Source organism: Aotus nancymaae, unplaced genomic scaffold, assembly GCF_030222135.1.
Source record: "Aotus nancymaae isolate 86718 unplaced genomic scaffold, 86718_ANA_hifiasm-v0.15.2.pri h1tg000015l_0, whole genome shotgun sequence".
Lineage (NCBI taxonomy): Eukaryota > Metazoa > Chordata > Mammalia > Primates > Aotidae > Aotus > Aotus nancymaae.
In genome coordinates this window covers 2,815,182-2,841,673 of record NW_026988426.1, presented here as the reverse complement: position 1 = coordinate 2,841,673, position 26,492 = coordinate 2,815,182, and the positions used below count along the sequence as shown (strand labels likewise).

The 26,492-nt window shown below is 44.8% G+C and overlaps 1 protein-coding gene across 1 annotated transcript in view; it reads right to left on the bottom strand.

Moving 5' to 3' along the window:
• CCZ1 (CCZ1 homolog, vacuolar protein trafficking and biogenesis associated) overlaps nt 1–21,803 on the bottom strand; it is a 28,545-nt gene extending 6,742 nt beyond the window's left edge. The window contains exons 1-11 of the mRNA XM_012455485.2: nt 21,606–21,803; nt 19,862–19,959; nt 19,675–19,768; nt 19,257–19,334; nt 18,257–18,304; nt 16,958–17,041; nt 14,651–14,826; nt 8,913–8,994; nt 6,858–6,919; nt 5,379–5,490; nt 213–246 (exon numbers count right to left, since the gene is read on the bottom strand). Of these exons, the coding sequence (XP_012310908.1) occupies nt 213–246; nt 5,379–5,490; nt 6,858–6,919; nt 8,913–8,994; nt 14,651–14,826; nt 16,958–17,041; nt 18,257–18,304; nt 19,257–19,334; nt 19,675–19,768; nt 19,862–19,959; nt 21,606–21,725 (988 nt within the window). The 5' untranslated portion in view covers nt 21,726–21,803. The remainder of the gene's footprint in view (nt 1–212; nt 247–5,378; nt 5,491–6,857; nt 6,920–8,912; nt 8,995–14,650; nt 14,827–16,957; nt 17,042–18,256; nt 18,305–19,256; nt 19,335–19,674; nt 19,769–19,861; nt 19,960–21,605) is intronic.
• Between the last annotated feature and the right edge of the window lie 4,689 nt (nt 21,804–26,492).

The window sequence follows — 26,492 nt, the reverse complement described above, 5'->3', positions numbered from 1 at the left end:
TACTTGGAATGCCAAGGTGGGAAGATCACCTGAACCCAGGAGGTTGAGGCTGCAGTGAGCTATGATCATGCCACTGCACTCCAAGAGTGAAACCCCCCAAAAACCCCAATACAACTAAAACCCCCAAAATATTTATCATTTAAGAATAGAACACAGCAAAGTACAAAAAGCTTAGCTAGTCAGGCTAGAATCAGACACAGGCATGTACCCACCATCGATCATAAAGCACACAGCTGCACTCATGGCCTAGGAAGAGAGAACAAACCAGAGGTTATGAAATGGTAGAAAAAAGGAGACTTTCACAGAATAACCATCTGTTCAAAGTTGATTTGTTCCAATCAACTGTAAAAGGATGCTTTTTAGTCAACTAGAGCCATCTGGACACAGACGGCCCATTCCATGATGCTTGGGGAGTGCTGTTCACCTTCTCAGGTGTGACGGCGCCTATGGGGACGTTACCACAGACGTCCTCATCAGGCACAGGGAAGTGTTCGTGAGTGAACTGGCGTGATGACTTAAAATGCTCTTGCAAACCAAAAACACAACGTGGAGAGGTGACACATCGAAGATCAGAATCTTATTCATTAACCTGTGCGATGGGGAGTTAGGCGTTCATTGTTCTAGTCTGTGTCTATGCCAGAGAGAATAGAGGATTAGCAGAAACTGTCAGTCCTGTGACAATTTCCACTGACACAAGTTTAAAAAGACAGCAAATGGGTATCTTGTCTCACTTTATTATAGCAAATAATTGCAGTTATGACAAATAATAGCAGCTTACAACAACCAAGACCACAGATAACCAAAAATGTTTAAAATTAAAATTGATCAAAGCAACGTATGGTTAAAAAGATTCAACAGAACATCAGGCCTGAGGATGAAAGCCCCAGACTTCCTTCTCTGAGCCCTGCTCCCTGGCAACCACTTTAAACTGTTATTAGACCGCAAGGTTATCCTAACTCTTTAACGTGTCCTCTTTGGACATCAAATTGACTTCCTGCTCATGTCATGATGGGCGTGACCCCTTATCTGCTTTCCCCCATCCCTCCCCTATTGTTTATAGCCGTATTCTACTTCCTCCACTGAAAGCCTTCCAGCAGCCACAGGCCTCCGCTCCTGAATTCACATTCCTACCTGCCCCTGTACCTCTTCCCACTTCCAAGAGCGAGATCCTGTCTCAAAATAAGAGAAGAAAGATCTCAAATCAGTGACCTGACCTTTCGTCTTAATATCCTGGAAAAAAGGAGGAGTAAACCCCAACCTAAAGCAAATGGGGCCAGGTGGGTGGGTCACCTGAGGTCAGGAGTTTGAGACCAGCCCGGCTAACATGGGGAAATCCCGTCTCTATTAAAAAAAAAAAAAAAAATTAGCCAGGCCTGGTGGTTTGTGCTGTAATCCCAGCTACTCAGGAGGCTGAGGCAAGAGAACTGCATGAACCTGGGAGGCAGAGGTTGCAGTGAGGTGAGATCACGCCACTAGACTCCAGCCTGTGCGACAGAGTGAGACTCCATCTCAAAAACAAAACAAAAAACAAACCTAAAGCAAATGGAAGCGCGTAATAAAAGATGAGAGCAGAAGCAAACTAAACAGAGAAAATAAGTGAAACCAAAAGACCAACATTGAAAAACTTTCCTTTGTTTTTTATGTGAAGATTTCAGAAGCATGAAGAACCTTTAGCTAGACTATAGACCAAGAAACAAAGAGAGCAGACTCAAATTACTAAAACCAGGAATGAAAGATACTTTACAGTAAAAACGGAGGAGTATTCAGCTTTACCTATAATAAGACCATGAAAAACTGCATGCTAATACATTGAATAACGTAATTGAAGCTGACAAATTCCTAGAAAGACACAAACTACCACAGCTGACTCAAGAAGAAACAGAAAATCAAAATAAACCTGTATCAAGTGAAGAGATCAACCCACTTATGCTGGAGGCTGCAAATCTTTTTTGTGAAAAATCAGACCTTGGTGATGACCTTTAGCAGTAGGATATAAGTAACTCCCACAAGCTCAGCATTCCAATAATGGAACACTAGGCATAAACGGCTAACTTAAAAACTTACCACAAAGAAAAGCCTAGGTGCAGACAGCTTGCCTGTGAATTCTACCAAACATGTAAAGAGGAATTAACACCAATTCTTCACAGTCTTCCAAAATAATAGGAGGGCACACTTCCCAACACATTCTATCAAGCCAGCACTGCCCAGAAAAATCACAAGAAAACAAAACTACAGGCCAATATCCTTCACAGCCCCAAGCCCATTACAGCACCCACTCCACCTCTGGAGGGCTGGAGACTAAGGCTGGCCACATAGGGCCAGCTGTGTCTCTGTGACCAGTCCCCAATAAAATCTCTGGATCTCGAGGCTCAGGTGAGCTTTCCTGGATGGCACCACCCCAGAGACTGCCACACACACACATCCTCACTGGAGAAACAGGCACTGTGCTGTCTACATGACCCCAGTGGGAAAGGACAGCTGGCAGCTCACACCTGGTAGCTCCTGGACCCTGCCCCATGCGCCTCTTCCCTGGGCAGATTTTCACCTGCCTTCTTTCACTGTAATAAACTGCAACTGTGAGTACAGTCATTCTTCCTTATCCCTGGTTTTGCTTCCCATGGTTTCAGTTATGTGAGGGAAAGATAATAAAATATTGAGGTGGGGGGAAGCAAACCACATTCGTATTACTTTATTGCAGTATATTCTTACTGTCTTATTACTATTACTTTTTTAAAGATGGGGTCTCACTCTGTTGCCCAGGCTAGAGTACAATGGCCTGATCTTGGCTCACTGCAACCTCTACCTCCCAGGTTCAAGCGATTCTCCTGCTTCAGCCTCCTGAGTAACTTGGATTACACGTGTGTGCCACCATGCCTGGCTAATTTTTGTAATTTTAGTAGAGGTGGGGTTTCACCATATTAGCCAGTCTGGTCTCAAGTTCCTGGCCTCAAGTGATCTGCCTGCCTTGGCCTCCCAAAGTGCTGGGATTATAGGTGTGAGCCACCATGCCTGGCCTTATTGTTATTAATCTCTTACTGTACTGAATTTATAAATTACACGTTATCATAGGCATTAATGTACAGGAAAAAACACAGTATGTGAAGGGTTTGCTACCTTCCCTGGTTTCAGGCGGTTTTAGCTTGGGGATACTGCTGTATAAAGCCTTTTCTGAGTCCTGTAGTGCTTCTAGTGAGCTATTACCCTAAAGGTGGTCATGGGGACTCCCAAACTCACAGCTGCTGTCAAAAGTGAGGATGGTCTTGGAGACTCATGAACTCTGCAACTAGAAATCATTGAATTGTACATTTTAAGTGTACAAGGGCGAGTTGTATCGTCTGTGCATTGTATCTCAATAAAGTCATTAAGAAAAAGGACCCTTTAACATAACCACAATCCCATTATCACACCCCAAATTATGTCAATAGGCTGACTCTAAAAATAGAAATGCAATAAAAATATTACACCAGTCTTACGGAGATTTCAAAGTCATTACCTAGGTCATTCAAAGGAGAATGATTTTTTTCTTGAGATGGGGTCTTGAATTTTAGCTTGATACACAAATGGACATTCTTTCTACTCTTAATTCCTGCTCTGAATTATGCCTCCAAATTTTGGCTTGCTCATTTTCAGACCATGTCTTTCTGTATGCTCTCCCTGGAATCTCCCCTTCCCCGCTAATCTATCACAGGCCAACTCTAATAGACTCTCTCAAGCACGCCATGTGATAAACAAAACATCTTTTTATTCTGGCGGCTTAAACCCTAGAGCCCTCCCTTTTCCTGCCCTGTCATGGAGGTACTGGAAATGGGGTGCTGCCAGCAGACTTTTAAGAGCCTGATCACCCTGAGACTTCCTTATACCGTCTCATGCATGAGAAACACTGTTCTGGATTCCCAAGTGTTCTCTTTCTTGGTTTGCACTTATTCTGCTGACGGATGACCCCATGAAACACCCTGAGAAGGGATGCATGAGGGTAAACTTCCTGAGGCTTTTCATGTTTAATGTGTCTTTCACCACAGCCTCTGCCTCCCAGGTACAAATGATTCTCCTGCCTCAGCCTCCGGAGTAGCTGGAATTATAGGCATGTGCCACTATGCCCAGCTAAATTTTTGTATTTTTAGTAGAGACAGCGTTTCTCCAATTTGGCCAGGCTGGTCTTGAACTCTTGACCTCAGGTGATCTGCCCACCTCAGCCTCCCGAAGTATTGGGATTACAGGTGAGGCACAGTGCCTGGCCTAACGTGTCTTTCTTTTGTCTCATCTGTGGTTGACAGCTTGGTGTGGCAAAGAACTCTATGCTCAAATTCATTTTCTCTCAAACTGTGAAAGTCTCTCTTCCATTGTCACTTAGTGTCTGGTACTGGATATGAAACTTTTGATGCTAGTTTCATTATTTTTGAGACAGGGTTTCCCTCTGTCACCTCAGGCTAGAATGCAATGGTGTGATCACAGCTCACTGTAGCCTCCAACTCTTGGACTCAAGTGGTTCTCCTGCCTCGGCCTCCTGTAGCTGGGACTACAGGCAAGTACCACCAAGCCTGGCTAATTTTTAAACATTTTTCTGTAGACACAGGGTCTTATTATGTTGCCTAGGCTGGCCTCCAGCTCCTGGCCTCAAGTGATCCTCCCACCTGGGCCTCCCAAAGTACCGGGACTGCATCTGGCCCATTTCAATATACAATTAAAGGTGGGTCCTTGCCTTAGCACAGGGTTGCTGCTCTTATTCCAGGCCCACTCCGGCACCACCCTCTATCTATGCTTACAAGTCCCTTCTACCTTCCAGAGAGGGACAGGACTCCCTCATCCTGAGACATCCTGCTCCTTCCTGCTCTCCCACAGCGTTATATCTGAGCCTTTATGAATGAAAACTTCTCCGCAGCCTCAGGCAGGAAAGAAGAGAAACACATGTGCATATTCCCTCTTCTTTCTTGAACTGAAAACTGCCTTTAATTAGAAACACAACCTGAGCACATATCCTTACAAGACGATGTCCTGACACGAAATACGCTCCCTATGGAATTAGCAAGCCCACAGCCTTAAAAACAGCAAAAGCAGCATGCACAGATGCATGGCCACGGCCCCCATCCCGAGGCATTTTGAGACAGGCAGCACCGACCTCTGACAGCCTCTAGTTTGAGAGCACGTGGGACTTCACATGTTTATGAATCACAATCTTAAACAGTTCCTCTTTCACTAATGACAAAACTGTTTAATGAACTTATTACTCCAGAAGAGCACCCATTTTGAGTTTTGCCATCAACAGAACTTCCAACATCTTTTCCAAGAAACATTTAAGAGGCTTGCATACGTACTCATGTACACATGCAAGAAAGATCGACTTCAGTATTAATAACATGGGAGGGAAAAATAGTTGTTACCTTGTAAACAATTAAATGGAGCTCTTCATAAGTGTCATCTGTATTTACAAAAATTTTGGGGAATCTGCATTTTGCATCTGGATCATTAAGGTTCAAGGGTCCAGTAAGAAATCTTAAAAGCAAGAACAGACATGACTTGATTCAATGAGGTGAATTAGAAACAGGAATCTAGAAGCAGAACACACTCCTACTTAATATACACCAGTTGCTTTTGACACCAGATGATATTTGGAAAACATTGTATCAGAATATGCTGGCCAGGCACGGTGGCTCACACCTGTAATCCCAGCACTTTGGGAGGCCAAGGTGGGCAGATCACCAGAGGTCAGGAGTTCAAGACCAGCCTGGCAAACATGGCGAAAACCTATCTCTACTAAAAATACAAAAATTAGCCAGGCAAGGTGGCGGCAATCCCAGCTACTTGGGAGTCTGAGTCAGGAGAATTGCTTGAACCCAGGAGGCGGAGGCTGCAGTGAGCCAAGATCACTGCAACCTAGGTGACAGAGACACTCTGCCTTAAAAAAAAAAAAAAAAAAGGTCCTCTTTCTGCCATCTTTCCGTGCCTCCACAATGGTGTGCATCAATGTCCTGGCTGATGATGCTCTCAAGAGCATCAACAATGCCGAAAAGAGAGGCAAACGCCAGGTGCTTATTAGGCCGTGCTCCAAAGTCATCGTCCGGTTTCTTACTGTGATGATGAAGCATCGTTACGTTGGCAAATTTGAAATCATTGATGATCAGAGCTGGGAAAATTGTTGTGAATTTCACAGGCAGGTTAAGCAAGTGTGGAGTGATCGGCCCCAGATTTGATATGCAACTCAAAGATCTAGAAAACGGCAGAATAATCTGCTTCCATCCCGCCAGTTTGGTTTCATTGTACTGACAACCTCAGCTGGCAGCATGGACCATGAAGAAGCAAGACAAAAACACACAGGAGGGAAAATCCTGGGATTCTTTTTCTAGGGATGTTAATACATATATTTACAAATAAAATGCCTCATGGACAAAAAAAAAAAAGATATGCTAAAGTAAATTTTAACTCATTGGAAACAATAAACTTTCCTTTGTTGATTATTGTCAATCAGATGGCACAAAGATACTTCAATGTCCATGATATTAACTTTACCAAAAAGATAATAGGGGCTGGGCAGGGTGGCTCAAGCCTGTAATCCCAGCACTTTGGGAGGCTGAGGCAGGTGGATCACTTGAAGTCAGTTCAAGAGCAGCCTGGCCAATATGATGAAACCCTGTCTCTACTAAAAATACAAAAAAAATTAGCTAGGCATAGTGGCTTGTGCCTGTAATCCCAGCTACTTGGAAGGCTGAGGCATGGGAATCACTTCAGACTGGGAGGCAGAGGTTGCAGTGAGACGAGATCATGCCATTGCACTCCAGCCTGGGTAATGAGCCAGACTGAGTAGAAAAAAAAAAAAAAGATAATAAAACCCAGTATCTTAAATCAAAGAACTAAAGTCCTACCTTCCATAGTGTTGAAGATTTCCTGGCATTTCTGCTCTTATTGGAGAATCCCTTCCTGCTAACTGCAAATAAATTTAATGTTGAGAATGATGTATTAGACTTTTATTTTTCAAGCTCTGAAAAACAGCATTCATTATCTACTAATTGGTTCCATGTCATCTGTCTTTTTCTTTTAGAGATAGGATCTTGTCCTGTTGCCCAGGCTGGAATGCAGTGTGGCATGATCATGGCTCACTACAGCCTCAAGCTCCTAGGCTCAAGCAATCCTCCCACCTCAGCCTCCCAATACAGGCACATGTGATCACACCTGGCTACTTTTTAAATTTTTGGCCAGGCTAGGCAGCTCACGCCTATAATCCCAGTACTTTGGGAGGCCAAGTCAGGCAGACTGCTTGAGCCCAGAAGTTTGAGACCAGCCTGGGCAACATGGTGAGATCCCATCTCTACAAAAAATTACCCAGGTATGGTGGTGTGCACCTGTAGTCTCAGCTACTTGAGAGGCTGAGGTGGGAGGACCACATAAGCCCAGGAGTTTGAGAACAGCCAGGTGAACATAGTGAGACCTTGTCTCTTAAAAAAAAAAAAAACTGGAGAGAGGGAGGACAAGAGGGAGGGAACACACAAGCAAAGAGAGTGAATTCAACGGAGCCAAAATGATGATGTATGTGTGTTAAGCTACGAAGACACGGGGAGAACACTGTGATATCATTTAACAGTTCTCTGCAGGAAACTGGGAAATTAAGTACTAGAGTGGAAAGCCAGGCATGCAATAAAACATCTATTCAAAATTACATTTCACATTGACAGAGGAAAAGACTATGCAGGTCCATTGTTTTAAAGACCACTGGCATTTTTTTTTTTAAAGACAGTCTTACTCTGTCGCCTAGACTGGAGTGCAATGGTGCGATCCTGGCTCACTGCAACTTCCGCCTCCCGGGTTCAAATGATTCTCCTGCCTCTTCCCGAGTAGCTGGGATTACAGGAGCACACCACCGGGCCTGGCTAATTTTTGTATTTTTAGTAGAGACAGGGTATCACCATGTTGGTCAGACTGGTCTTGAGCTCCTGACCGCATGCTCCGCCCCCATTTGGCCTCCAAAAGTGTTGAAATTACTACCAAAAGTGTTGAATGAGCCACCAGGCCCAGCCAGACCACTGGCATTTTAAAAGTTCCTAGAACCCTATCTAAAATCCAATTTTTCGGCCAGGAGCGGTAGCTCACGCCTGTAATCCCAGCACTTTGGGAGGCCCAGGCAGGCGGATCACGTGAGGTCAGGAGTTAGAGACCAGCCTGGCCAACATGGTGAAACCCCTCTCTACTAAAAATACAAAAATTAGCTGGGCATGGTGGCAGGCACCTGTAACCCCAGCTACTTGGGAGGCTGAGGCAGGAGAATTGCTTGAATCCTGGAGATGGAGGTTGCAGTGAGCTGAGATCACACCACTGCACTCCAGCCTGAGCAACAAGGAGGAAACTCTGTCTCAAGAAAAAAAAAAAATAGGGTCGGGTGTGGTGGCTCATGCCTATAATCCCAGCACTTTGAGAGGCTGAGGTGGGCAGATCACTTGAGGTCAGGAGTTCGAGACCAGCCTGGCCAACATATAGTGAAACCCCATCTCTACTAAAAAATACTAAAATTAGCTGGATGTGGTGGTGCGTGCCTGTAGTCCCAGGTACTTGGGAAGCTGAGGCAGGAGAATCGCTTGAACCCGGGAGGTGGAGGTTGCAGTGAGCCAAGATCACACCACTGCACTCTAGCCTGGGTGACAGAGCGAGAGTGTCTCAAAAAAATAAAACAAATAAAATAAAGTCCAATTTTTCCTCTACTCAATGACTCACTCCTCTTAAAAACATGCTTTCTGTGTCGTATCTGAATGTAATACACTGGAGGAGAGCTGCATATGGTTTTCTGTGCTACTAATTGATACACAATGACATAAATATCACACTAACACAAAATATATACATAAGAAATGCCCCCACGCACCACCATCTTACTCCACCCACCCTCTCTGTGCCCCTAGATGTGTGTGCAGCTGTAGTACCCATCATACCTCAGGTTCGATGTGCCTTGGAAAAAGAGAGGTGGTAAGGTATTTGTATAAAATTCTCATATCATCTTGTTCTAATCCACTCCTGAAACATCAGAAAAATATTGTGTTAGTTTGGAATTGTCTTCTGTCTTTTCACTGCTCTGTGATCAAGCTCATTTTTTATTAAAAAAATTTTTTTTGAGACAATGTCTTACTCTATCACCCAGGCCAAGTGCAGTGGCACGATCACGGCTGGCTGCAGCCTCAACCTCCAGGGCTCAAGTGGTCCTCCCATCTCAGCCTCTGGACTAGCTAGGACTACAGGCATGCACCACCACACCCAGCTAATTTTTGTGTTTTCTGTAGAGATTGGGAGTATCACTATGTTGCCAGGTTGATTTTGAACTGGACTCAAGCAGTGCTCCTGCCTCAGCCTACTAACGAGCTGGGATTACATATGTGAGTAATGTGCCCAGCCTCATCTTTTTTTATTTTTTAAGAGACAAGTCTGGTCTGTCGCTCAGGCTGGAGTACAGTGGTATGATCATAGCTCACTGCAGCCCTTGATTCCTAGGCTCAAGCAAACCTCCCAACTCAGCCTCCTGAGTAGCTGGGACTACCAGTGCTTTTTTCTTTAACATTGTATCAAGAAGTTCACCACATGACTGGGAAGCTCAGGAAGGCAAAGAGTTAAACTTGAGTCCAGGCACTAGAACTTTACCCTGACCTACAAAAGACTACTCCTGTGTAGTCTTGTATTTTACATGCCATTTGAGATAAAAAGCCACAAGGGATCTGGCTCTCTGATTGAATTCTGTAAAGCATTATTTAGGAAACCTTAAAAGCCACACTGGTTCATTTTAGGAGCAGATGTCGCCTAGCTTCCTGGGTTATACGGTAACGCCATATTCTCCCCCTAGTCCCTGGGAAAAAATATGTCTGCTGTAGACATGGAACATGGTCCTGGGTCTCAGAAATGTACATGGATTTTCTCTGGATCTCGGTGTAGAAAAAAGGGGGAGAAAGAAACAAGCTTTCAGGAAAACCATCTGATCTGAAATGAGGCAGGAAGAAACAGCATGTAGAAAAAGCACTGAAGAACTAGCAGGCATCAGACTCTGGAATTGTTTTTTTAGCAAAAGAGACAGACAATGAGGCTGAATCTGGGAGTTTTCTATTCAAGATCATTGAAATATCCTGAAGAAAATCTCTCTTTATGGAAACCAGGCCTTTCTACCACATCCCAGAGGTGCTCTCTTTTCCCAGCAAGGTCACATGTTAGGAAAAGGTATAAATGCTGCCCCTGCCCTAGGCCCTGCCACTTTATGTCTTACTTTCTCCTCTTCCATATCTACCTCTCTTCTTTCTAGGTTCGATTTCCATGAGTCTTTTTATTTTTGCATTTTTAGTAGAGATGGGGTTTCACCATGTTTACCAGGCTTATCTTGAACTCCTGACCTCAAGTGATCCACCTGCCTCAGCCTCCAAAAGTGCTGGGATTACAGGTGTGAACCACCGTGCCCAGGTGACTTCCATGAATCTCACCCACGACTAAACCTGTATGGGAGCCGCACATACAGGATTTTTTTTTTTTTGAGACAGTCTTACTTCCTCTGTTCTCTCTCTCTCTCTCTCACACACACACACACACACACACACACACACACACACACACACACAGAACCTCCTACAGCAGGTTGTTTTTGTTTGTTGCCAAGTAGAAAGTTCCAGGACCCAAGGTAAAGCCAGCAAAGAAGTGATTCAAAACCATTAATACGGCCGGGCATGGTGGCTCACACCTGTAATCCTAGCACTTTGGGAGGCTGAGGCAGGCAGATCACTTGTTGTCAGGAGTTAGAGACCAGCCTGGTCAACATGGCAAAACCCCGTCTCTATTAAAAATACAAAAATGTAGCTGGGCGAGGTAGTGTGCTTATAATCCCAGCTACTTGGGAGGCTGAGGCAGGAGAATTTCTTGAACCCAGGAGGCAGAGGTTGCAGTGAGCCAAGACCGTGCCACTGCACTCCAGCCCAGGTGACAGAGCGAGACTCCATCTCAAAAAAAAAAAAAAAAAAAAAAAAAAAGGTATTTTAACTCTGCATAGGCAACCTCTCTCTTATCTGTCACCTCCATTCCTAGCATTCCTAGGCCTTCCCCCTTCCAAAAGACAATGAAGCAATACTGAAATATTAAATGATAGTTATGAAAGATGTTATGTGAGTCATCAATGATTGCAAAACAAAAAGTCTTTTACCAACCAAATGCCAGGTCCCAGTCATATCCTAGTAGATGTCTCCACTCTCAATCGGGTAATTTCAAAACATTATATTGGCCCAGCGCAGTGGCTCACGCCTATAATCCCAGCACTTTGGGAGGCCAAGGTGAGTAAATTACCTGAGGTCAGGAGTTCAAGACCAGCCTGGCCAATAACGCAAAACAGCATCTCTACTAAAAAAAAAAAAACAAAAATTTGCCAGGTGTGATACTGCACCTCTAATTCCAGCTCCTTGAGAGACTGATGCAGGAGAATCACTTGAACCTGGAAGGTGGAGGTTGAAGTGAGCTGAGATCATGCCATTACACTCCAGCCTGGGCAACAGAGGAAGTGAGACTCTGTCTCAAAAAACCAAAACCAAAAAAACAAAACAGAAAAATAATATGCTAAGTAAATATGTAAGAGTAGTATATACTCTGCTTGTGACAATTTTTTTTTTATTTTTGGTAGAGATAGAGCCTCATGATATAATCCAGGCTGGCCTCCAAGTAACTTCTGGCTCAAGTGATCCTTTTGCCTTCTCCTCCCCAGTAGTTGGGACTATAGATATGTGCCACCATGCCTAGCTTAAAAGTCTTTCTCGGTACTTAAATCTAACAGCTTTGGAATTAGCAATTCTGTCAAAACCTGCCATTTTTTTTTTTTTTGACATGGAGTCTCACTCTGTCGCCCAGGCTGGAATGCAGTGGCGTGATCTCAGCTAACTGCAACCTCTGCCTCTGCCTCCTGGGTTTAAGCAATTCTCTGCTTCAGCCTCCCAAGTAGCTGGGATTACAAGTGGCCGCCACCACGCACAGCTGATTTTTGTATTTTCAGTACAGATGGGGTTTCACCAAGTTGGTCAGGCTGGTCTTGAACTCCTGACCTTGTGATCGACCCGCCTTGGCCTCCCAAAGTGCTAGGATTACAGGCATGAGCAACCGCACCCAGCATTTTTTTTTTTTTCAGACAGGGTCTTGCTCTGTCACCCAGGCTGCAGTATAGCAGTACAATCATAGCTCACTGCAACCTCAAACTTCCAGGTTCAAGTGATTCTCTGGGCTCAACCTCTGTAGTCTCTATAGTTGGGACTATAGTGTGCATCACAATGCCCACCTAATTTTTTTCCCCCATTTTTTGTAGAGATAAGAGTCTCACTATGTTGCCCAGGCTGGTCTTGAACTCCTGGTCTCAGGTGATCCTCTTGCCTCAGCCTCCCAAAGTGCTGGGATTATAGGTGTGAGCTACCGTGCCTGAAGTAACATGCTGTTTTTCTTGGAGCTTCCTTTAGTCGCTACTTCCTGGGACTGACCTTTCCCCATGAGCACACTGGATGGGACAACCAAACAGTTCAGTGCAGCCAGCAGAGCTGTGTCCTGCTCAACTCCAGCAGATGCCATCCCCCAGGATGATGATGCCAACAGGATCCCCGGACCCGGGCAACAGACAATCCTGTGACTCCAGGCTTCCAAGGCCCAACACTGCTGGTCACTCTGGCTCCACAGTTTCCCAGAATGAGCTCCTGGAGGAGCCTCTGCTCTAAGCCTTCACTCTTCCTCTCAGGAGTCTGCACCCATGGCAGGGCTTGTGTTCTGTCTCAGAGATCAGAATCTCAGCTACCCTTCTCTTTCCAGTGGAGACAAGGCCATGGGCCACTGCTGCTGGATTCTGGCTTCTCACGCTACATCTCCCTATTACTGTGAATGTATGTAACCTGCAAGCACCTCCTGTCATTTTCATCTGTGCGGGAGCCACTCCCTCCACAGACCTGCTGCTACAGAAGCACAACTATCTTCCCATCTGTTGCATTTCATGGCAATACTTCACTTTGCTAACATCGTGTGAGTATCACAGAAAGCAACTACAGCAGGGTCAGTTAGTGCAGCATAAGCACACCTGATAAACAATTTGTCAAATTAAAACGTAGATGGAGGCCAGGCACGGTGGCTCACACCTGTAATCCCAGCACTTTGGGAGGCTGAGGCGGGCAGATCACTTGAGGTCAGGAGTTTGAGACCAGCCTGGCTGTGGAACGTAGAAAAGTTCCTCTTCAAAGTTTTCTTTCTTGTTAAAGAATAAATCCTTGCTTTTTGCTAATAACTCTTCGTTAAGCCCTATCCTATGTAGCTGTTAGGTATGTTACAGGCACATAGTATTCTATGTCCTTGTACTTTAACCAAGATATCTGTGCTACATGTGCTCAGAGGCGTGTTCCAGCTCGCAGCCTATGCCCCTTCCTTATTTGGACTTTTTTGTTCTCCATTGCTTTTACCGGTTTAGACAAGTTTTAAGTTGCTAGCCAATCAGGTTTCAGTTTAGACTGTGAGTTCTGACTCCAACCAACAGAGATCAGATACAGTATTAAGGACGATCCCAAATGCATAAAGGATAAATATGTCTGCCTTTCCTTTGTTTGTTGTACTCTCCTGGCAAGACTGCTGGTGAGAGTACCCTTCCTGCAGAAAGTAAAAATTGCCTTGCTGAAAGATCCCTTGTCATAGTGCTAATTTTTCTTTGTGGCACTGAGCATGTTTCCAACACTAGCCAACATGGTGAAACCCTGTCTCTACTAAAAATACAAAAATTAGGCAGGAATGGTGGTGGAGGCCTGTAATCCCAGCTATGCGGGAGGCTGAAGAAAGAGAATCTCTTGAACCTGGGAGGTGGAGGTTGCAGTGAGCCGACATGATGCCACTGCACTCCAGTTTGGGCAACTGAGTGAGACTCTGTCTCAAAAAAAAAAAAAAAGAAAAGAAAAGAAAAGAAAGTAAGTGGGCTATTGTCAACGGGAACGTAAGACTTGAGGGTGCTGGAGCAGCTGCAGGAGGGCTGGCCACTCCCTGCTGTGCCTCGATGGCTTCTCTCCACCCACTCAAGGCCAAAGTGCAACCTCAGTTGGCACCCAGCTCTCGGGACTCACATATGCTAGGCAGTCTCATGCCTGCCTTGTTCCTACTTCAGGATACAAACATAGTTTGATGATAGCAGGTAATTTCCTGGTCTAAATAACACTTTGGACTTCTTGGATTTAAAAAAAGAAATCTAGCCTCTTTTAAAGAAAGTAGGTGCAACGGTGTATGCCTGTAATCCCAGCACCTTGGGAGGCTGAGGCAGGTGAACCACTTGAGGCCAGGAGTTTGAGACCAGCCTGGGCAACATAGTGCAAGAAAATAAAAAAATGGTATAAAAATTATGCTTTTCACGTTTATCATTTCTTTAAAGATGTTTCTGGAAAAAAACTCCAAAATAAAAACTTACCTCATAGAAAAATTTTCTCCATCTTTCATACATCCAGTTTTAAACTCCCCTGCTTGCAAATTTTAACCCAAATCATCCTAGTTCTGCTTTAAATAATCACTGCTTTATTTTGACAATATGAAGATGCTTCCTACCCATCCTCCCTGCTGTGGGTTCCTGTTTGACAACCTGCCATCAATCCAGTCACTGCTGTTTTTATACCTGAAGAATTTCTTCTTTTACTACCACGCCTTGGGGTGTACCTACCAGATGAGCTGATCATTATAGAGAAATGCAGTGTATTTGACTATATTCAGGCTTTCCTCCATTCTATTAATAAAGGACTGGATTTTCAAATAAGTCATTTTATCCAACGGGAAGAAGCTGATTCCACCAAAAATGTCAAGTAGGTCACATGACTGCAAATGCAGCGTTTGCAAATACTGTAGGAAAAAAATAGGGCATAAAATTTACTCATAGTACACTGAATCTAATGTTTCTTGATAACTGAAAATAATCTTATGTCAGGTTCATATTTATGGTACAATTACATACTGGTAAATAGTGCAACAGTAAGGCCATGGTGAAGACATGGGGTAACTGAATGTGAACTCTACCAATTCAAGATACAAAGTTCAAACATATCTAGTTAATGTTTATTCAGTATTGTGTTTTACCTCTTTAAAATGAAAAAAAAAAAAATTTTTTTTTTTTTGGGTACAGACAGTCTTGCTTTTTGTCCAGGCTGGTCTCGAACTTTCAACCTCCATGATTCTTGTGTCTAGGCATCCCAAAGCACTGGGAATACAAGTGTGAGCCGCCATGCCCAGCTAGCACTTTAAAGTATTTAATTCTTGGCCAGGCACAGTGGCTCATGCCTGTAATCCCATGAGGGATTTGGGAGGCCAAGGTGGGCAGATCCCTTGAGGTCAGGAGTTTGAGACCAGCCTGGCCAACTCGGCGAAACCTCATCTCTACTTAAAATACAAAATTAGCCGGGTGTGGTGGCCCCTACTTGGGAGGCTGAGACAGGAGACTCACTTGAACCTGGGAGACAGAGGTTGCAGCGAGCCAAGATCGTGCCACTGCATTCTAGCCTGGGTTTTAGAGCGAGACTCTGTCTCAGAAAAAAAAAGTATTTAATTCCTTATATAGTGCCCTTCAAATTAGATTAACCTAATGAAGGATATATCCATTAATACTACAGAGTGCCATCTCCCCCCACCCATCCCGAGACGGAGTCTTGCTGTGTCACCCAGGCTGGAGTGCAGTAGTGCAATCTCAGCTCAGTGCAACCTCTGCCTCCTGGGTTCAAGCGATTCTCCTGCCTTAGCCTCCTGAATAGCTGAGATTATAAGCATGTGCCACCAGGCCCGGCTAATTTTTTTGTATTTTTAGTAGAAATGAGGTTTTACCATGTTGGCCAGGCTGGTCTCAAACTCCTGACCTTGTGATCTGCCCACCTCCACCTCCCAAAGTGCTAGGATTATACGTGTGAGCCACTGTGCTCAGCCGAGAGTGCCATCTTATACTAAAATCATGTCTAAAGGATATGTAGTCAGGACAACAGCTGTATCCATATGCTGATGGGTAAGAGAGAAATGAGGACAAGAATAGAAACCAGAAGATAATATGCGAGTGGATAATTGGTCATTAAAATGGCAAAACAAATTACAAAGTAATTCAGAGAAAAAAAAATTCAAAAATAACTATGAAAGGTGTTTCAGAGAGAAAAATTGAATTCAAAAATAGATACAGAAGGTATTTTAAGAAGAAAATAAATTGAGAATTATTTCTTCAAGATAAACTGGGCTGGGCGAGTTGGCTCATGCCTTTAACCCCAACACTTTGGGAGGCTGAGGAGGGAGGATAGCTTGAGGCTAGGAGTTCAAGACTAGCCTGGGCAAAACAGCAAGACAAGACACTGTCTTTTTTCCTTTTTAAAAAAAGATAAACTGAGCTTGATGAGATAGGGCGAGATATGCAAAATTCAGGTACCATGAAAGACAACAGCGGCTATTCACTTGGGACAAATCACCCTAATCATCGCTAATCTGACAAAGCCTGTAACTTTTATCTGCATCAACACAGTTTATGCCTGTTTAGTGAACAGAACCAATCCCTAAAAATGTACGACTCCAGTAATTAAGTTTTCCTAATCAACTCATCTATCATACAAAAGATGGCTTTTGAGTAAGCCCAGAGGGAGAGACGCAGGTAAAACACAGATGAAGCCAAATGATGTCTCCAGGGCTCTTTATGAGCCCTGGGCAAAAGCAGAAAGCTCTGCCTTAGACCAAAGCTGGAAGGAGGGTTCCAGAGTGCACGCCTCACGCGTTTCCTCACTGCTCCAGTTTTACTACGGGCCGTCTCAGGCTCTCTGCCTCTTTGAAGTTCCGGGTTTTTTGTAAATAAGGAACAAACTTGTCTGTCCTTGTTTCTCCAAAAATCAGCTGAATGCTTACTAAATTTGTAAATACAATTCAAAATACTTACCTGATGAAGTTTGTCCATAGTTCTCTAAAAATCTGCTGAATGCTTACTAAATTTATAAATAAAATTCAAAACACTTACGCGATGGAAGAATTTCTCTAATCTTTCTTTTAGAAGCTTGACACCTCCATCTTCCATGGCTTTCAGAAATGTACCATTAAAAAGCTAATGAGATTGCAGAAAAGAAAATCAATTTCGTATGGTCACTTTTTCAGTATAACAAGTTCTTTTTCCTTTAGATTATTAATTCAGCTAGTTAAATCTCCCAGTTCTTTTCAATAGAGAAAATATTTACATCAGAAAACTGGAGTTAAAAATATGTTACCAAAAATACGGTTAAGTGATGCTGTAATATTTATGAAACCACCTAATTGCTCTAGACATCTTTCAAAAATTTTAACTCACACCTAAGTTTCAACTTACACAAATAATATCTCTCAAATTTTTATTTTTTAGTTTTCTCTCAATGATGGAATCACCTAAATTTTTATCCTTTTTTTTTGAGGTGGAATCTCACTCTATTGTGAGTGCAGTGGCATGATCTTGGCTCACTGCAACCTCTGCTTCCCGGGTTCATGTGATTTTCCTGTCTCAGCCGCCTGAGTATCTGGGACTACAGATATGCACCACCACTTCTGGCTAAATTTTGGATTTTTTTATAGTGTAGATGGGGTTTTGCCATGTTGGCCAGGCTGGTCTTGAACTCCTGATCTCAGGTGATTTGCCTGCTTTGGCCTCCCAAAGTGTTGGGATTACAGGTATGAGCCACTGCGCCCGGCTTCCTTTTATTTGACACAGGATCTCACCGTGTCCAGGATGGAGTGCAGTGGCACAATCACAGTTCACTGCAGCGTCGACCTCCTAGGCTCAAGCGATCCTCCCACCTCAGCCTCTTGAGTAGCTGGGACTACAGACATGCACCATGATGCCTGGCTAAATTTTATAACAATTTTTTGTAGAGATGGGGTCTTGCTATATTGCCCAGATTGGTCTTAAACTCCTGGGCTCAAGCAATCCGCCCTCCTCAGCCTTCCAGAATGCTATAATTACAAATGTGATCCACTATGCTCTGCCTCACTGAAATTTTTAAATCATAAAATTATCTGCACTCTGTACCTTCCTTGAGGACACAGACACACCTTTTCATCAATGGGACACATTCCTAGTATAAGGCTGAGAAAACAGAAGAGAATTCAATACTTATCGAATAAATGTACGCATAAACCTCACTACCTGTTTCAAAGGCCTCATGATTTTCTTCTCTAAGACAAATACATAGCCACTCTGTAGTCATTTAAAGATTTATCTTTCAATAACCCTGGAGCCTATAAACAGGGGTAATTGGTTGGACTCTCAGTTCAAAAACAATGCCACGCTTACCTTGTACATGCTGTAGCACTGCTGCAGCACTGAACTATAAACCTTGTCCTGCAAACAACACAAAAACATAGCACAGATCTCAATTCAAGGGAAAAGTGATGACTACAATGAGTCTTGGCAAAACAATATAATGCTTATAAACTTTGTCCCACAGTATTTGTGTGCTGAAACGAAGTGTTAACATTCTTTTTTTTTTTTTGAGATGGAATCTCGCTCTGTTGCCCAGGCTGGAGTGCAGTGGTGCAATCTTGGCTCATGGCAACCTTCGCCTCCCTGTTTAAGCGATTCTCCTGCCTCAGCCTCCTGAGTGCCACCACGCCTGGCCAATTTTTGTAGTTTTAGTAGAGACGGGGTTCCACTATATTGGTCAGGCTGGTCTCGAATTCCTGACCTCAAGTGATCTGCCTGTCTCGGCCTCCCAAAATACTGGGATTATAGGTGTGAGCCATGTTCCTGGCCAGAAGTGTTTAAATTCTTTTTTTTTTTGAGACAGAGTCTCACTCTGTCACCCAGGCTGGAGTGCAGTGGTGCAATATCTTTAAGTGATTCTCCTGCCTCAGCCTCCTGAACAGCTGAGACTATAGGCAAATGCCACCACGCCCGGCTATTTTTTTTGAATTTTTAGTAGAGATGGGGTTTCACCATGTTAGCCAGGATGGTCTTGATCTCTGGACCTCGTGATCTGCCCGTCTTAGCCTCCCAAAATGCTGGGATTATAGGCATGAGCCACCTTTCTGCCAGAAGTGTTTAAATTCGAATTTGTGAATCAGTACACCTAACTTTAGGAGGGTTTTAAATACAGATGCAGAGTAGAAGGTATTAGTGAGATAAGATGCATAAACATTTTAAAAAGATTGTGCTAATGTAAACAACGAACAGGAATCTTTGCCTTTTACCCTGAGAAACTTCTGCAAAACCCACCTAATTTAAATCCGACCAAGTAAGGCACTCAACATACTCAGGAATACATTTAAAAAATAAATAAAAAACGACACATTACCAACAACTCCTCCTCTTGATATTCAATAATCGGTTTTCCATCTTTACTCTGTTTTTCAATTATAGGATTCCGAACAACCTACAACGTTTGATAAACTGAAATTATACAATGAATTCATTATACCATGTTTTTGATTTTGCCTTAATTTAAAAATTTTTAATGTTACAGCATCAGAAACACAACTTCTTAAGACAGCTCCAAGAACAAATAAAGCAAATAGGAACTTGGTTTTAAAATTGCAACCAATTTTATTGTAATTTGACTTTGATGCAATAGCCAGAGAACTTTCCTAAATTCTCAACAGTAAAGATCACCCATATACAAACCACAGTGCTTCCATTATGTTGCGGGAAAAAAAAAAAAATCACCCATAACTTTACCATACAATTTCAGAAAGATACAGTCTATATGTAAATACCATGACCATCCAGAAATTTTCTTCCGGTTCATTGAAGAACTGTCTATTCTTCTGTGTATGTAAAGATTTTGCAGGTTTTGATGGGCTAAAGGTCCTACAAAGGTTAAAAAAATATGTTTGGGACAATTCTCCAAGCAGAAGTTTTAAGAAGTCACTGAACTCTAAAAGGCACACTTAGAGGTACTACCTTGTAAACTGCACAATAGCTTCACACAATCCAACATTTCTAATCTTTTCATTCTTTTCTACTTCATTTGGATGATAAAATAAAATCTTATTTTCCTCCTGAAACGTGAAGAAATAGAAGCACAACATTAATATAAATATAAACATTTCATCTTAGCTGTTGAAAATGCAATGTTCAAGGTCGACCTCTTGTGTCACCCATGCTAATGACAAGACGAAAATCGGTTTTAGAAAAACAGGAATTGTAACCCTAGCACTTTGAGAGGCCAACGCAGGAGGATCACATGAGTTAAGGAGTTCAAGACAAGCCTGGACAACACAGTGAGACCTTGTCTCTATTATTTAAAATGATAATAAGAAAAACAGGAATTATATCATTGTGCAAATACCACCCATCAGTCAGAAAGGCAATTTCGATATTCAATAAGTCACACTACATCTGAGGTAGCACCAGGTAATTTTTATGAAAATTCAGAATTCAGTCTCTAGATTTCTTTCCTAGTACTAATTTGTAATACACCAATACCTGTAAGAAATGAAGGTGTGCGGCCGGGCGTAGTGGCTCACTCCTGTAATCCCAGAACTTTGGGAGGCCGAGGTGGGTGGATCACCTGAGGTCAGGAGTTCGAGACCAGCCTGGCCAACATGGTGAAACCCCATCTCTACTAAAAATACAAAAAATTAGCCAGGTGTGGTGGTGGACACCGGCAATCCCAGCTACTTGGGAGCTTGGGAGGCCGAGGCCCAAGATCATGCCATTGCACTCCAGCCTGGGCAACAAGAGTAGTAAAACTCTGTCTCAAAAAAAAAAAGAAGTGTGCACATCTGCAGACACACAGTTGCCTGAAAATTAAATCCAGCCCTTCACAGGCATTTGAACAGACAAGTTTTTTGTTGTTGTTTTTTTTTCTGGAGACATGGTCTCTTGCACAGTGCAGTGGCGTAATTACAGCTCGCCTGCAGCTGTAATTGGTCCACTGGCCTCAAGTGATCCTCTCGCCTCAGCCTCCTGAGTAGCTGGAACTACAGGTGCATGCCACCACGCCTGGCTCAGTTTTCGATTTTTTTTTTTTTTTTTTTGGTAGAGATGGGGGTCTTGCTATGTTGCCCAGGCTGGTCTGGAACTCCTGGCCTCAAGCAATCCTCCCATCTAGGCCTCCCAAAGTGCTGAGATTACAGGTGAGAGCGACGGCATCCAGCCTGGAAAGTCTTTAAAAGAACTGTGATTTGCTGGTAAAACACAGCTGCGGACATCCTTTGAGAAAGTCATCGTTCCCACCTCAGAAAAACAACACCCACACCCACACCCACACAAAACCTCCTGGAATTTATTTCCTCATTCGGCAGAAAACTTTTACAGGGTCTTCAGCCTTGCATCATTTGGGGGCTAGCATCTGCCACTCCGGTTCCACGTCTCTAGTCCGGGACTTTCCACATCACAAAGCCAAGTTCAATTTTAATTTCCCAGAACTGATACAAAGTGCAAAGAGCCCCAGCCTGGGGTGTGGAGTGATCCACCCGACCTGGCTTTATTCCGCCCCAGGACCTAAAGCGGTTGCTGCCTGCTGTCACGTCCCTGCCGCAGCCCCCGGCCCGGACTCGCACCTGGCACAACGCAGGCTCGGTCAGTGCAGCTCCAGGTGGGCAGAATCACAGGGCCGCCTCTCCGCGGGGGCACCGACGCCGGCCGGCCGCCCGCCCGCCCCTCAGGCCCGTCGACCCCGCGCGCCACCCCCTCCGCGTACCTCTCCTTCGCGCGGTCCGAAGCGAGGGTTGTAGATGAAGAAACTCAGCAGCGCCGGCGGGAACTGCTTCTCCTGGGCCGCCCAGGCCCCGCTCCCGGCGCCGGCCGCCGCTGCAGCCATCCTGGCCCGGCCCCCACCTCGGGAACCTCCCTCGGCCCGCCCAGAGACAGCAGATACCGGCCGGGAGACCGCACTTCCGCCTCCCTAGCCACCGCCCCGGAAGCGCTTGCCTACGGCCCGGAAGAAGAACCCGCAGAGCAGCGTCCTCTTCTGGCATCGTGGGGTGGCTTAGTTGTCTGTTTCCTGGCCCGCCGAGTTTGTTTTGCTGGTTCGTGGAGTTCTGTCCTGACCACAGGCGAGGGCTGCGAGTTTCAGGAAAAACTGAGTGGGGCACTTTTTTTTTTTTTGATATATGTTCTCAGTTTGTCATCAGGCTGGAGTACAGTGGCGCGATCTCAGTTCACTGCAGCCTCAACCTCCGGGGCTCAAGCAATCCTCCTGCCTCAGCCTCCCCAGTAGCTGGGATTACAGGCGGGGGCCACCAAGGCCAGTTTTATTTTTTTGTAGAGGTGGGGTCTCACTATGTTGCCCAGGCTGCTCTCAAACTCCTGACCTCAAATGGTCTCCCACTTCGTCTTCCCAAAGTGCTGCGATTACAGGCGTGAGACACCATGCCCAACCTGTTGTTGTTTTGGTTGTATTGTTTTTAATTTAATTTAGAAACAGGATCTTGCTTGTTGGAGAGCTGTGGTGCCATCATAGCTTACTGCAGTCTCCAACTCGTAGAGACAGGGACTCGAACTCTCGGCATAAAGGGAGCTTCCTGCCTCTGTTACTGAATGGAAGGTCTTCACTATGGATTGTCCAGGTTCTTGGCGTGAACAAAATGCACACACACAAAAAGCAACAAAAGAACAAAGCAAGGAAAGACAACAAAACTGGAACAACAAAGATTTATTGAAGCGAAAGTACAATTCACAGAGTGGGAGCAAGTTGGCTCAGGCCACTCAATAGACCCTATTAGGATTTTTGTTCAGCTAAAAGAATTTGGTAACACCCCTAGGTGCCCTTTAGAGGCCTGTGATTGGTTATACCTGCTGAACGATTGGCCTGTGACCAATCAGAGGCTGAAGTGGAGATTTGCCAGGGGCAATCAGAGGCTGAAGTGGAAACTTCTGTCTTGTTATTGCAGGAATGAACACGAGGCCTCCATGCTGCCTCATCTTGCCTATAACTGGCTGCACCAGCTGTTTTTTGCTTATGCCTTAACCCTTGATTACCCTCATTACCTATTCTCCTGCCTCACCTGGCCTCTCAAAGTGCTGGGATTACAGGTGTGAGCCACCTGCACCTGGCCAATTGTTTTGTTTTTAATTTCTTTAAAAATGATTTTATTTTGAGACAGCACTTTGCTTTGTTGCCCAGGCTGGAGTGCAGGGACCAGATCATAGCTCACTGCAGCCTGGAACTCTTGGACTCAAGTGATCCTCCCACCTCAGCCTCCCAAATAGCTGAGACTCCAGGTGCATGCCACCATGACTGGCTAATTTTTATATTTTCTGAAGAGCTGGGGTCTCACTATGTTAACCCAGGCTGGTCTCGAACTCCTGGGCTCAAGTGATCCACTGGCCTTGGTCTCTCCAAGTGCTGGGATGATAGGCATAAGCCCCTGTGCCCACCATGGCATAGTATTTTTGTAGAAGGAAACGTAAAGACACAAAGGAAGACTTACTTGGAAAGAAACAAGGCTGGGACTGGTGGCTCATGCTTGTAATCCCAGTGCTTTGGGAGGCCAAGGTGGGTGAATCACTTCAGGCCAGGAATTTGAGACCACCCTGGTCAACCTAGTGAAACCCCATCTCTACTAAAAATACAAAAATTAGCTAGGCATGGTGGTGCATGCCTGTAGTCCCAGCTACTTGGGGAGGCTCAAATCAGGAGAATTACTTGAACCCAGGAGGCAGAGGTTGCAGTGAGCCAAGATCGCACCACTGCACTCCAGACTGGGTGACAGAGCAAGACCCTGTCTCATAAAAAGAAAGAAAACACATTTAGGGGCATGTGGGGGTTACCACCTGCAGAGGTCTGTCCTGCAGACCCTGACTCAATGATGGGTGAATAAATTCACTCACACACCAAATACAGTGAATGAGTGGGCTGGGGTGTCTGGGGCACTAGCAGACACTAGAGAAGAGTGCTATGAAGAGATAGCAGCCTCCTGCTGAGCAGCCCCTACTCCAGGCTTTCATGTAGTATATCAAAGGACAAGTGTCTTTGGATAAATACCATTAGAGGATAATTAACTTCTGCCCACCCCCTGAGTAGAAAGCAATTAAGCACCGGAGGTAAATCAAAGGTCAGTCTTAGGATCACATGTGTAAACAAGCTAGCTAGATAAACTACTCTACATTCCTTTGTATTTGGGCCCTAATCTCTCTGGCTTCAGCCAAGAGACTCTGGCTGCCTTCAGCCAACTGTATTACTGGAGCTTATGCAACACCCCAAGGCCTTCCAGGAGGGTTTGTGGCTACTATAACTAAAATTTTTCCCACCAGCCTGACTGAATCCCCACGGGGGCAGATGTGCATTCCTTTCTGCCCATTAACATTATTGATAGAGTCCCTGTTTGAGAGACCTCAGGTGACCAATGGATCACCCACACCTATGAAGTTTGCCCCTCCCCTCCATTCCTTCAGCACATGTCTGGAGGCAGATGGGGCACTGTGTGTGCCACGGAGGCAGGACCAGAGGTGGCAGACTCCCCAGAGTGCCTGTTCCTGGACCTTGTTGCCTGGATTCCCTTGCCTTTGAGTTGTGTGGGTGGTGGCATAGTTGGGACCGCTTGTTACAGTTATTTGGAGTCAAGCCTTTGCAGCATATGGCTTGGCCAAACTCAAGAAGACCTTGGTTTATGTTGCCTCATCTGTCACATACTCAGTTTGGAAGCAGAACCACTTCCTGATCCAGCCTGGCAGCATAGACCATGTTTGGGGAAGCAATGAGTTGGAATTTGGACTTCAGACAGATCTGGGTGACATACCCACTTCTGCCATTCACCAACTGCACCAATCTCCTTGCACCAAATAAGAGATAGAGACTCGCTGGGTGCAGTGGCTCATGCAAGTAATCCCAGCACTTTGGGAGGCTGAGGCAGGCAAATCACAAGGTCAAGAGATTGAGACCATCCTGGCCAACATGGTGAAACCCTATCTCTACAAAAAATACAAAAATTAGCTGGGCGTGCTGGTATGTGCCTGTAGTCCCAGCTACTTGGGAGGCTGAGGCAGGAGAATTGCTTGAACCCAGGAGGCAGAGGTTGCAGTGAGCTGAGATCATGCCACTGCGCTCCAGCCTGGTGACAGAGCAAGACTTCAACTCAAAAAAAAAAAAAAAGAAAAGAAGAAAGAGATAGACTCTCTAGTCTTCTCTACCTCTTATATGGGAAATGGCTAATAGTAAATTCCTGCCAAGTGGGACTTTCACTTGAAGAATTAAATGGGACTATGAATGTGTATCAAGTGCCAGCACCTAATCATTATTTAATAAACGATTGCTACTGTTCCTTGCTATTGACTTTCCCAATTAGCTTGCTCTAGTGCATGAAATTATTCCATTAGAAATACATGTTTTGGCTGGGTGTGGTGGCTCATGCCTGTAATCCCAGCACTTTGGGAGGCCAAGGTGGGCGGATCACTTGAGGTCAGGAGTTTGAGACCTGGCCAACATGTTGAAACCCCATCTCTACTAAAAAGAATACAGCCGGGCGCGGTGGCTTAAGCCTGTAATCCCAGCACTTTGGGAGGCCAAGGCAGGTGGATCATGAGGTCAAGAGATCGAGACCATCCTGGTCAACATGGTGAAACCTCGTCTCTACTAAAAATACAAAAAATTAGCTGGGCATAGTGGTGCGTGCCTGTAATCCCAGCTACTCAGGCTGAGGCAGAAGAATTGCCTGAACCCAGGAGGCGGAGGTTGCGGTGAGCCGAGATCGCACCATTGCCCTCCAGCCTGGGTAACAAGAGCGAAACTCTGTCTCAAAAAAAAAAAAAAATACAAAAACTAGCCATGTGTTGTGGCAGGTGCCTGTAGTCTCAGCTACTCTGGAGGCTGAGGCAGGATAATTGCTGGGACCCGGGAGGCAGGGGTTGCAGTGAACTGAGATCACACCACTGCACTCCAGCCTGGGTGACAGAGCAAGACTCTGTCTCAAAAATAAAAATAAAAAATAAAAATAAAATACAAGGTGCTATGTAAGTGAGATTAACAATTGATAGTATGAGTCACAGTTTCTTCCGGGATACCTCTTTGTCCTTGTACATGTTTGCTGCTCCCTTCCTCCCACGTACAATTCATTGCAGGATGCATCGAAAGTGGGCGATGACACAAAAACAAAATGAAACATCTGAAATCAAAGAAAGGAGCATGCTTTTATGGTTTCAAAGTCAAGGATGCAAGAACACCTGACATCAATGCATCCGCCTCTCCTAGCACAGTCCTTGGGTGTGCATGAGTATGAGGTGGGAGTGGTAATAATGACAGACACCCACATAGGTTTGCAGGTCTCAGAAGAGAGGGTATGTGTGTCTTTCTCCCTTGGGAAGCTGGGGTAGGTGGCAAGTTTTGCAGAGTTCCCCTCTGGGTCAAGCACGGTGCAGTAACAGTAGAATAACTAGGAGTATCTGGGCGAGAAACCCTTACTGGTTCAGGAAGAAGCTGAATGATTTACTTGTGCACAGAAGGAATTCAGAGAAAGCCAGTGCTGAGAAGCCTCAAGGTCGGGACCAGGAGAAGGTAGCCATGGCCCCTCAACACCACGAGACTAGAGAGTATTGAGGATGACTCTGTGTTTGCTGTTTGGACTGAGAATACTCCAGTCCCATCTGGGGC